The following is an 11,950-nucleotide window of genomic DNA, read 5'->3' as shown; positions in this document are numbered from 1 at the left end:
GTGTGTGTGTGTGTGTGTGTGTGTGTGTGTGTGTGTGCATGTCTTTTTGTTCTAAGGTAGCCCACTCAGTCACATACCTCCTCCTTTTTCTCATTAGATGTGATGGAGCAGCCAGGGCTGTGGCCCCCTGTGTATGGCGCCCGGGGCCCACCCTCCCACATACAGCATCCTGCTGTGTACTCCCGATCCCAGTTTCTACGGCAACAGGAGCTGTACGCTTTCCAGCAACACCAACAGCTCCAGCATCAGCATCAGCACCAGAGCCACCAGTCGCAGCAACCACAACCACAGTCTCAAACCCAGCAGCAGCACAGGGCTGCACATGGCATGGAAATGCAACATCATGCTACTCACAATTCACAGGTGATTATAAGTGAAAATATTCAAGAAGCATTAACATTTAAATCATATCTATCTATCTATCTATCTATCTATCTATCTATCTATGCAAATTCCTTGTAAGTGTTACCTACTTAGCAATAAATCATTTTTTGATTCTGATTTTGACATACAAAGAGAACAAGACTCAAGCAGAGTGAATGAGTCATGAGTCAGCTTTACTCACAAGACTATTTAGTCTACTTTTAATTCCCCTTATAAATGTTGGGATATGCTGACTTTCTCACAAGGATGGAGAAAATCATTGAATAAAGGCTGCTGAGCATGTAACTTTTTGTGTCAATGACTAGGATGCAAGGAATTAGTTATTACATTGCTTATATAGAAATCCACATTCTTGAGCTCTTCCAGATTTGTAGGGCCCTTCATTAAAGGAGAATTCCGGTTTCAAACAGTTTCAACAGTCTGTTTGTCAATTTGGAGTGCTGTCAGTAGAGAGAAAATCAAAAATAGTTGGTGCTGCCTACTCTGTGTTATCCTCCTGCTAGCGTTAGCACCCAATATGCTTTAACAGGGCAAGTGTTTAAATGTGTTTTTAGCCTCTAAACATGTTTAAAATGTCAATAAAAGTGCCTACCCATGTGAAGTGATTCCTTCAGAGTGAACACAGTGAATCTGACAGCTGTAGATGTGAAAGAAATTAGTTGTGCTAATTCGGCTCTGTTTAGTTCCTGTGTTGATACTGCAAGGACCATCTACAAACTACAACACCGAAAAGAGAAACAAATATATTTTCAAAAATAAGCAAATGCTTATTATTTTACAAGTAAGTGCTGTAGTACAACTAGCAGGAGACAACTTATAATTGAGGTAAGTTTGGAGACACTACCTTATTTAACCATTAAATAGATAGCCTACATATTTTTGTTTTATCTCTTTTCTGTGTTGTAGTTTGTAGATGGTCTCTAAGTTCTCTAACTGCCATCTCAACACTGGAACTAAATGCCGCTGAATTAGCAGAACTTTTATGTATTTCTGTCACATCTACAGCAGTCAGATTCACTGTGTTCACTCGGAAGGAATCACCTCACATGGCTAGGCACTTTTAATGACATTTTGAACATGTTAAGAGGCTTAAAACAGGTTTAAAACTTGCTCTGTTTAGGCCTGTTGGGTGCTAACTCTGGCAGGAGGATAACTCGGTGTGGGCAGCACAGATCGTTTTTGTTTTTTTCTTGCTACTGACAGCACACCAAATTTACAAAAATAGCTATTTCTTGGAATCAACCGAAATTCTCCTTTAACTGTAGAAATGAAAACAACTTTATTTTAATGCCACAGGTGCAGAAGAGGCCGGTTGAATTAGAGGAACTCATTTCGGAACCCAGAACGTCTAAACCTGCCAAGCCCTACTCTTACAACCCACCGCAGAGGAACACTTCTCCCCCTGGGGCCTGTGCCGCTCACTTGTCCCCTTGCTGCCAGTCTCCGTCACTACGACCACATCCAAAAAGCACTCCTTCTACACCCTGCCCTGCACCCAGCCCTGCTGCAGCAGCCCCTCACTCACCTGCCATCAGCCCTACCCCACCTCAGATGCCCAAGGGAGCCGAATCCCAGGACAAGCGAGGAGAGGGACAGTCCCCACAGGATTACCCACAGTCTTTGGAGCCCGGTAAGCATATGCAAAAGCATCTATACAAAACAAACAAAGCAAACAAAAATATATAAATGTGCCTTAAAGTTTTCCAAAGTCAAAGAACATGCTGTTTATAATCAGTTTAGAATGCCACTAGTTGTATTGTTAAGCCACATACCTCTGACACAGCAAAAGAAAAAAAGGACAGTGGATTCTCGGAGATAGTATCATCTTGTACATTATATACAGTGGTAATTGGAATGGCCACTGTTGTAAAAGATCCTTTTTTCTACTGGTGTTGTGGTAGTGTATGTGGGTGGCTCTGTAGGCAAGCCACTGATTGACTGATCAGCTCAAAGCTGCAGAAAATGGCTGCTGGCTGAGCTTCCACTACAGTTACCTTGGTAAGAACTGAGAAAAACCTCAATAGCAGCACTCACCTCTCCTCCACCCCCACAGGCCCTGCACTCTCTTCATCATCATTAATGTCTGGCTAACAGCCGCCGCACACCAAAGGAATTGTGTCAGGTGCTCTGATAAACCAAAGCCTGGCTCACTTCAAATAACACACTCACACACGGTTGCATTTGGCCCTCTACCCTTCCTACAGCTCGGGGGTCAAGGCAGGGTGCATTTCCTTTTCCTGGTTTTCATCCCTTGTGACCTCAAGGGTAGCAATGTGGAAGGACTTGATATAATAAACATAAACTGGTGCTTTCTGTTGTATTTACACCAAAATACCACTTACAAAATAATGACAATATGAGATGTTTTTGTGGGAGGTTTTATCAGAATTGTTTAGCCAATATTTACATTTGATGATTTTATTATCTATATTTTTCTCTCTCTATAGACTTGCCTCCGGGATATACCTACCCTGCAATTGCCATGAGCTACAAGAGTGGGCCCTCCCCCCAGGATGTTCGACTGGCTGAGCCAGCCGACCTGGAAGCAGTCCAAGTGGAGCCTGCTGAGCATGCTCCCCAGTCTTTCTCCAGCCTGGGGGAGGAGCTAGACTGCCAAGCGGTGGTCAGGTCCCTCCCAGAGCCACTCCAACCCGAGGAAGTGGAGCAGGAAGAAGAGGAAAGAGTGGTTCTGGAACCGAGGGAGGAGGTGGAGGTAGCAGCGGTGACAGCAGCCAACTATGTGCCTGGAGAGAGGGAGGTGGAGGAGCAGGGGCCTGCTGAGGAAGAGGTGCTGGTTTGCCCCCTTGCCAAGAGTCCAGTGTGTGAGGCTGCTTCCTGTCCAGTCCCCCTTTCAACAGAGGAGCCTGAAAGGCCAGAAGCTGTCATCACCTTGGAAGAGGAAGAGGATGATGAGGCGGTGGGGGAGGAGGGCCAGGTGGAGCAACCTCAAAAGGCCAGCATTCCTGGAGAGCAGGAGCCAGAGCTGCCCAACATCATCGAGCTTGACCCTGCATCTCCTGAGCCTCAGCCCTTGGCCCTTGACAGAGCAAAGAACAGGGAGCAGCAGCACAAGAATGAAATGACCCCTGATGACGCCTCAGTGGATTTTGTGTGTCTTTCCCCTGCCTCAGCTTCAGCCCCTAGCCAAAACCATGCAACTGTTGCCGTGCCCCAAAAACCTCTTGTGCCCTGCTACTGGAGTCTGGAGCTGCTGATTGCTGCTGCCTTCTGCACAGATGTACCTCCATTTCCCTTGTTCCCTCTTAGCACCCCATCAGTTGCCCCATTGCAGCCTAAACCCCACCAGGGTATGGAGCTTCTGAGTGAGCTGGCAGATCTGGAGCTGCAACAGCAAAAGCGTACCTGTGGGAAAAGCCAGGGTGAGAGACAATGGGTCCTCGATTACTCATACACATACTCATATCAGCAGAATGCACTTCTCTCTTGTAGTATACCCTCCTTCTCCTCTGCGTCCGCTGAGACAAACTCACACTCCCCCCTCAGGCCTAGCCTCCATCGCTCTATGTTTCCTCCCAGATACTCCTCTCTTCCTGCTGGTCTCAAGAGCCTCTGGTGGTTTCTAACATGTCCCCAGAGATGCTTTCTGCATGCCTACTTACTGTTTCTCTTCTTTGGTGTCTTAAAGGCACTTTTATTTTCTAAAAGGCTGTTCTAACGATGCAGAGGCCTCAGGAGAGGGAAGACAGGGGTGAACTACTATTGAGGGGTGTACCCCTCCTTTTCTCAATCCCTCTCTTTACGTTCCAGCTTTCCTTAGGGAGCTGTCTCTCCATCCCGCTGCTGTTTGATCCACACGTGTGCACAAACACACACGTAATTCCAAATGCACACACTTTAACAAAAAGGGAAAGAGACACACCAATTGGCGTCCCTCATTTTCTCCCACACACAACACGTTACTGAAAGTTAGTGTGTAATCACAAAAGCAGTCGATGTTTTCAGCACCCTGGAGCATTGCCTGGCTAATTAGACCCCATTGTTTTAAAGTGCCTTTAAAAGCTTCCTTGTTTTTCAAAGCACCATTTGTTTTTGTTTTTATTCATGCAAAAGGATGTTTTTTGTTTACCACAGCATCCTAATGCATTTAATCACTCCCAAAAGATGGTTCTATAAAAAGGATATCATCAACTCATTCTAGATTCAATGATGTTGTCTTTCTGATGCGATACTGTTGACAGCTCAAGGAAGTGGCACATGTTGAGTCACAACAATAGTCTTTACCAAAGCAAGTACTAAAAGACGTGAGAAAAATCCGTATTTCTTTTAATTTATACTGTATTTGTAAAGAAGATAGCATTACTTGTTAACAAAAGTTCATGTTTCTTCCCTGTGACTAGACTGCAATCTCTGATATTCAGCCTTTAGCTCAGTCCATTGATGGCAGTTAGTCCAGACAGTGACACAGGCAGATAGGGCCATATAGGAAGAGTTTTGCCCAGATGGCCACTGACATATCATCATCTGGTGAGTCCACATTGATATGAACTCTAACATGATATGCTGCTGCTTCAATGTGCCCAGTTTCCCTCAATGTCTTTCTGACCATTCATTCACTATATCACAGTTGATGGTGAATGTGCACATGTAACACTCACATGCATAAAATATGTCTTGGTCATTTTGACAGGTTTGAAGAAAACTAGCTTAGTTCAACTGTAGTGTCTTTAAATCAAGCATGCATGGACACAATATGAACCAAACATTTCTTTTGTTCCCGTAACAGAAGAGGAGTTGCTGATGTTTGACCTCCAGAGCCTTGCTACCCTGGCCACAGCCCGTGCACTGGAGATGGGCTCAGATGAAGGCAGCAGCATGGATTCGGGGCGACCCTTCCCAGCCAGCAGGATCCTCAATTTACGTAGGAAATGCAGCTGGACACCTCGCAATGAACCAGTAAGACTGCAACAAAACAAAGTTCCTATAGATTTGCAATGTTTTTATTTAAATAAATGAATAGATAATGTTAAAAATAACCACTAAATTATGTGTACATCAGGTGTGCCCAGCCAAAGGTAGCATGGAAACAATGGATGGTCCTGAGCTTGCAATGCGTGTAAAGTTGGCTGAGCTACAACGTCGCTACAAAGAGAAGCAAAAGGAGCTGGTCAAACTTCAGAGGAAGCACGAGCATCAGTGAGTGTGACCTTATCCTTCTTTCCCTTAAGCTTATCTCTACCTTTTGCATTCAGAGTTTTCAAAAGTAATAAAATTAAACACAATTGCTTCTAATTTCTAAGAGGATTACTTTCTGCACTCTTTGATGCTATGACCTTTTCAGTTTAGATAGCTTCTATTAGCTCAGACTTTCTCTCTCTCTCTCACTCTCTTTCTCTCTCTCTCTCACTCTCTCTCACTGCTTGTCTGTTTATGTCTGCATGTGCAAGCAGGAAGGAGGAAACACCTCGCAGCCCAGCCCGGCGAGGACCGGGGCGGCCAAGGAAGCGGAAACCCACCCTCACCACAGGGCCAGTGTCCTCATCTGAGGGCCAAAGAAAAGTCAAGTGAGTATCACTCAGCCATCTACGCTGGCTGGATGTGGTCCAATTTGCCCGATAAGCCCCTTTGTATCACTGGCGTAAAGGATTGGCATAACTGGAAATGTGAGAACACACAGCTGAACAATTTTTCTAATCTAATTAACAGTGGCATTAATTGTATAACAGCATTATAATTGTCAGTTGTCTGGCTAATAGTACATAATATTTCTGTATACTTGATATGTGGACAACAAATACCTAAAAAACTGCTCACACGTCTCATAAGGCTTTAACCCACCTCAGGGCGGGTGCATGGGTGCGTGTAAGGGGGAGTGGGGGTGTGTGGTGTCGATGACAGGCAGAGGATGTAATTAGAGTACCATGAATTCTCCTGTAATTTGTCCCACCAGCAGGAATGTGACACATCACTGCCATTACAGCCCCACTGGGTCACCAGGGGTCCAAAGGATAACATGAGGGTCAGACAGTTGAGATAAGAGATAAGCTGACATTTAGACCTATGTGTGTATGAAGATAAAAAAACAATTAGTGGAATACAGTAAGCAGTGCATCGGAATAACAATAAAGAGAAAGACAGATGGTAGAAGATACAGATTGGAGGATATTCAAGGAACAAGGACCCTACTTTATTTCAAAATGTGTTTATATTTTAATTTAAACTTTTGTCAAAACAGGGTGCAGTGCTGTTTGGTGGAAGTGGAGGAACTGATAAACCAAAAAGGTCTAGGGGATAAAGGTTTCCTGTCAGGCTTCAATTAGCCTTGTCATCAGGGTTTGGAAAGGCTCAGAGCACTACAGTAAATACCATATTAACTTCAAGATTCTTCTTCTCTCTTCAAATCCTTCCATAATCTCGACCCTCCATACCTCTCTGAACTCGTTCAGCCATACACTCCATCCCGAACCCTCCGATCCTCCTCTTCCTCACTGCTTTCGACTCCTTCTGCCCACCTGTCCACAATGGGGTTTAGAGCCTTCAGCCATTCTGCTCCTCGACTTTGGAACTCCCCCCCGCTATCCATCCGTACCATAGTCTCTACCCACCTTCAAAACCCACCTTTTCCGAACTGCCTACCCCACATGACTCCACCCTCCATCAAAATATTGCATAGATTGCTTTCTTTTAATTTTCTATCTCAATCTTTTAAATGTGTTTGTTTTAATTAAATTATATCTGCCTTTTTAACTGTGATTTTGATTGTTTTAACTGCAAGGTGTCCTTGAGTGCTGTGAAAGGCGCCCATAAATAAAATGTATTATTATTATTATTTTTATTACAAATGTCACCTCGCACCTTCCCTCTCTCTCTCTCTCCCTCCCTCTCCATCTACTCTTCTCCCTCCTTTTCTCACTGTGGTTTCTGGGCAATGGTCCACAGTGTTCCCAGCTGCCCCTCTGCAGTGTCACCTCCACTCTCCTTCCACCAATGTACCCATGCCCCTTCGCCAGGCCAGCACTGGTCGCAGTGGGGATGCTGATGCTGGGTGACAATGACACCCACATGTAAGGGTGACGGGCCGAGGCCCTGCAGCAAAGTGCAGTAGAAAGGAGGGTGCAGCCAGACATGGGGGTGGTGGGGTGTTCTGCAGGCCTCAGTACACTCAACTGTCTTTTCATTGTGTTGAAATTTGAGCCACAGCTCATGTATTTTTCTTTAAGGCAGAAAGAGTGTACTCCCCTTTGTTTCTGTCGTGTGTGACACATCTGAACAAGTAACAGGCAGATTGGGAAATGATAAGCCCCATGTTGTGTTACATGGCAGGGTTATGTAAAATCAAGTACTGCACCTGCCACTCATGCCCACTACAACATGCTGACGCTTGGGTGCTATGATGCAGGGCAGTGGGTCAGTGGGTAACAGCCCAGCCTTTCAGTGTCTCCTTCCTTCCCTTATTTAGAGAGTGTGTGTGTGTGTGGTATTCTCTAAGTGAGCAATAAATTCAAGCCTCCCTGCCTGCATATTCTATGCATCAGTGCAATTAGATATGGATGCAGCAGTGTGCTCATGAGTATTTATATGCATGCATTGTTTGTTTTTGTGTGTGTCTCTGCTATTCCTGTGGGTAGAGCGCTGGGGTCTTTTATGGTGCTGCTTTGGTTGGGGGGAAGGCTGGAGAGAACTACTGCTAGCAAGCCATCCCTGCTAATCAATTCTGTTAAATTAGTCACTGTACGCTCAGCCCTACCAGCCCCACACTGAGGGGAGGGGCTCTGTCATATTGTGTTTGTCAGCAGTGGAAGGCAAGCTGTGGTTGGATCTGCCTCACAGGGACAACTCACACTTCACTGCCACCTCTGTCACTCTCCTGTCAATCACTCAGTGGGCAGACAGTCCCACTGCTCGACAATAGCCTTTATTCTACAGATGCGCGCCACTGATACACTCTTTATTATGAGATTCACACACAAATGGGGATTACAAGAAGCATGCAAACATTTGATTCCAAACAATCTGTAGTTACAGAATTGTATGTGGTACAATGAGCAAACAAATAACTAACATGAAATGTTAAATCTGCTTCATTTATCGGTTTTGCATTTATACCATGCTTACTCTGTAAATGTGAATGATTTCTTAGGTTGCATGCACACTTGGAGAGGGAAAGTTAATCTTTTGTTTGAGCATTGCCAGGCTCACGTCGTTGTGGTCTTAGGGCAGGCTTCCAGAGGGAAATTCAAGGGCATTTGGAGTGGTTGGCCTGTGATGCTGCTCAGTGTGCCACAATAAAAAGGGATATATGATATTCACTGAAAACAATAGCGCTGCATACAAATGCAATGCTTTCCAACCATTCAGTGTATCTTTCAAAGCTATGCAGTGCTTCACAGACTGTACACACACTCCCTAGATTAAGCGTTATGGCTTCTAATACCAAATTGCCCTCAAACAATCCCAGGATCCTTTTTTGTCATTCTGTTAATCAGAACGAGAAAGGAGAATTATTAGATCCTTCAGAAAGGTGATTCAACTCTGTTTTACCCTGTGATGTCCTACCCCATCTTTTTCTTTCCAACCACTGCCATTCTTCTCTAATGAATGCCTCTCCCTTGTTTTGACTGGCAGGTCGATGGGGGCGGGGCTTGCCTTGTCGCCTGAGGACCTAGGAGGGAGCGGTGACAGCCAGAGAAAGAAGAAGAGGCTGTCCAGTCAAGGCTTTGAGCGACTCAGCAGCACACAGGTCAGGGTCCCCTTGTCCTCCTCCCATTGTCCTCTATGCAACTAGAAGCGAAAGAGGCCACTCTTTGTTTTTCGGCGTTTGATATATTCCTTTGTTGCACACTATTTCTAATTAGGTGCTACCCTCAGGAGTCAAATCCTCTGCTCCTCTAATATATTTTTCATTTGGGCTTCTACTGTTCCTTTTTCTTCTCTGTGTGTGAGCAAACGAGAGCACTCTCCCTTTGACGTTCTGAAGCTTTGCGGCTGCTGTGACCGTTAGTGTAACCGGCTCTCTCATCTCTCTCTGTTGCAGAAGATAAAAGCACAGGGCTGCAGAAAAAGCAGTCTTCACAGCATGCTCAGCTCCAAGCTGGCCGGTGATATGACTCAGCTCAAACAGAAAGCCCAGGATAAAAAAATCGTCTCAGGGATGGGCTCCAGGGACAAGGAGGTTTTGCCCTGCAACTCCAACCCCAAGCATGGACACAGAAGCCAGGGCACAAGCAAAGCTGACGCCAGGCGAGAGTCAGGGGGACAAAGTGACACAGGTAGATGAAGGCAATCACAGTATTGATTGTGCCACATGCTTTTTTGTTTTAATAAGCACAGTGTTGTGTTTTTACTTTCACACTGTTAAATCCCATTGCTAACCTAGATTGGTGATTGGTTTTGCAAACTTTCTTAGCAGCCAGTGTGGACAGTGGCCCCCAAGAGAGCTGGACTGGACTGATGCGCCGTGGGCGTAAAAAGGGATCCACCACCCTGACACAGGGCTCCTCCCATCTGAGCCAGCCCAGAGCAAGGGTGCTCCGTGGCCAAAGGCAGGAGGCAATGGAGGAGGGAGAGAGCTCCCCTGCAGAGAGTGACTCCTCTGATCAAGGTGAGGCAGTGACCTCTGAGAGCTTGTTATGAAACACAGTGATGGGTAATAAAACTGGCCACAACAACCAAAAATGGCTCAGCGGTAAACATGTTTCTCTCACAGTAACAAAGACATGGGTGTGATTCCTGGTCTTTATCCTTTCTGTTTGCATGTTTTCCTATGTTCACGCTGTTGCTTTCTGGGTTATCTCCCTCAGTCCTACAAAGACAGACAAGTGAGTTGGGGACTTCTTTCATGTCAAGGGTATTTGTGGTTTATATAAAGACTGTAAACATTTACCCTTTAAAAAAAGAAAAATTCCTCTTCAGAAAACAAATGAAGAAGGGCTGCAGTACATAAAGCACATTTGACAAGTTAAAAAATCGTACGTATTGTAATTCACGCATTTAATCAGGTATGCTCTTTTCTTCTTTTTTAAAATAAAACAACAGTTTTGGGGCGTTTATTGCCTTAATTGGATTGGAAAGATTAAAACAGATTAAGGAAAGAGGGGGGGTTGATGACATGCAGCAAAGGGCCACAGGTTGGAATTGAACCCCGGGCCTCCGTAGAAAGGACTGAGGTGAGCTACCAGGGCTCCTCTTAGTCAGGTATCCTGGTAAGTCCAGAGTGCCTTTTGTTAAATCACTTTAAAAGCAATAAGACGTGAGTAAATAGGTGTTGATAAATGTCTTGTAACGGACAGGGGTGTGCATGGACATTTGACACCTCAGTGATCGGCCTTGTTGCATGGTCTGGGCTCGATGTACAGCCACAGCTGTGGACACTTGCCTGTGAGAGGCTTTGACAGCCCTGGAGACTAGCAGACTGGGTCAAAGAGCGGCTTGAGAAAGTGCAGTGACAAACACACACAAACTCACTCCCACACTCCCTTGCACATTAGCTCTGTAGCATGTGTGTTCACACCAGGAAATACCACCGAGGCAAAGCACTTCATACATCATTTCTATGAACAGTTAAACTATTTACTTTAATGCTAATGAAGTGCCTGTAAAATGATGGAGAGCAAGTTAAATAACTCCACCGGCTGGTAATGACTTAAAGAGATGGATTTGCCATGTAAGTTAATATAGTAGCATCTCAATGTTGTATTGTTGTCCATTAGACGTTGAAGAAGAGGAAGGTAGTTATGATACTGATGAAGGTCAAGACTACAGAGCCCAACCCCACAGAGACGTCACTTCCAGCTCCTCCGTGACCGGTCCGAGTCCCTCGTCTGTTGTAAAACTGGAGGCCAATCAGAAAGCTAGGAACAAAAAACAGAGACAGGAGCTTTATGGTAAGACTGTCCTTTGAAACTGATTCATAAGTCAACAAAGCTGCACCACATCTTCATGGGAAGCATCTGTTTTGTGTTTCTCCTCCTGGCTAGTTAACTAGGTCTAAATCTGTTTCTCTAATTATACTGCACAGGCTCCCAGAGTCTGTCTGGAGCAGAAGGTGAGGTCAAAGTAAGGAAGAAGGCCCCCTGTAGGCTTGACTTGGCAACTGCAGTTAAAAACCGCCATGAAGGTCACCGACCCGAAGGGGTTAGAAGGCCATGTGGACCCAGGTCTAAAGAGCCTCGGTGGGGCAGCCTTGGGACCAGAGGAAACCGCTACAGGAGGAGCATGGGACTGGCCACCTTCCCAACCACCAGTGAGAGGCTAAAGAGGGCAACCCGCAAGAGCACCATGTTAAGAGGAGCAATCAATAAGGTTAGCAGAAAGTATTTTGAAATATAAATTGTATATCATATATGTTTCCATTAATAATTCATACCCTCAAAGGACAAACTGGGACCATAACCAGAGTGCTTGTTATTCAGTGGTGCTATTAAGTTTAGGAACCCATGCTAAAGTTGATTTAAAATGAAGAATAAAAAAATCTTATTAAGATAAGGAAAAATCCAACATTTAAGGACACCAATTTTCTTTGTGAATGAATAATGTATCATACATAAATAATTGTTCTTCCTTAAAATACAGGTGGCATAAGTACACACACCCCTATGTTAAATTCCCA

General features: G+C 44.9%; 1 protein-coding gene across 10 annotated transcripts in view; it reads left to right on the top strand.

The window, feature by feature from the left end:
* bahcc1a (BAH domain and coiled-coil containing 1a) overlaps nucleotides 1-11,950 on the top strand; it is a 64,830-nt gene that overhangs the window by 43,294 nt on the left and 9,586 nt on the right. For 8 of the 10 annotated variants that reach the window (XM_032537140.1, XM_032537141.1, XM_032537135.1 and 5 more), the window contains 11 exons: nucleotides 98-363; nucleotides 1,681-2,014; nucleotides 2,832-3,764; nucleotides 5,129-5,298; nucleotides 5,402-5,538; nucleotides 5,793-5,906; nucleotides 8,968-9,082; nucleotides 9,377-9,611; nucleotides 9,749-9,943; nucleotides 11,052-11,225; nucleotides 11,360-11,643. In XM_032537140.1, coding sequence (XP_032393031.1) covers nucleotides 98-363; nucleotides 1,681-2,014; nucleotides 2,832-3,764; nucleotides 5,129-5,298; nucleotides 5,402-5,538; nucleotides 5,793-5,906; nucleotides 8,968-9,082; nucleotides 9,377-9,611; nucleotides 9,749-9,943; nucleotides 11,052-11,225; nucleotides 11,360-11,643 — 2,957 coding nt within the window. The remainder of the gene's footprint in view (nucleotides 1-97; nucleotides 364-1,680; nucleotides 2,015-2,831; nucleotides 3,765-5,128; nucleotides 5,299-5,401; nucleotides 5,539-5,792; nucleotides 5,907-8,967; nucleotides 9,083-9,376; nucleotides 9,612-9,748; nucleotides 9,944-11,051; nucleotides 11,226-11,359; nucleotides 11,644-11,950) is intronic. The other 2 variants (XM_032537132.1, XM_032537136.1) reach the window with 2 other exon arrangements.

This window comes from Etheostoma spectabile, chromosome 15 (genome assembly GCF_008692095.1).
Source record: "Etheostoma spectabile isolate EspeVRDwgs_2016 chromosome 15, UIUC_Espe_1.0, whole genome shotgun sequence".
Lineage (NCBI taxonomy): Eukaryota > Metazoa > Chordata > Actinopteri > Perciformes > Percidae > Etheostoma > Etheostoma spectabile.
This window is presented reverse-complemented; position numbering and strand designations above follow the sequence as displayed.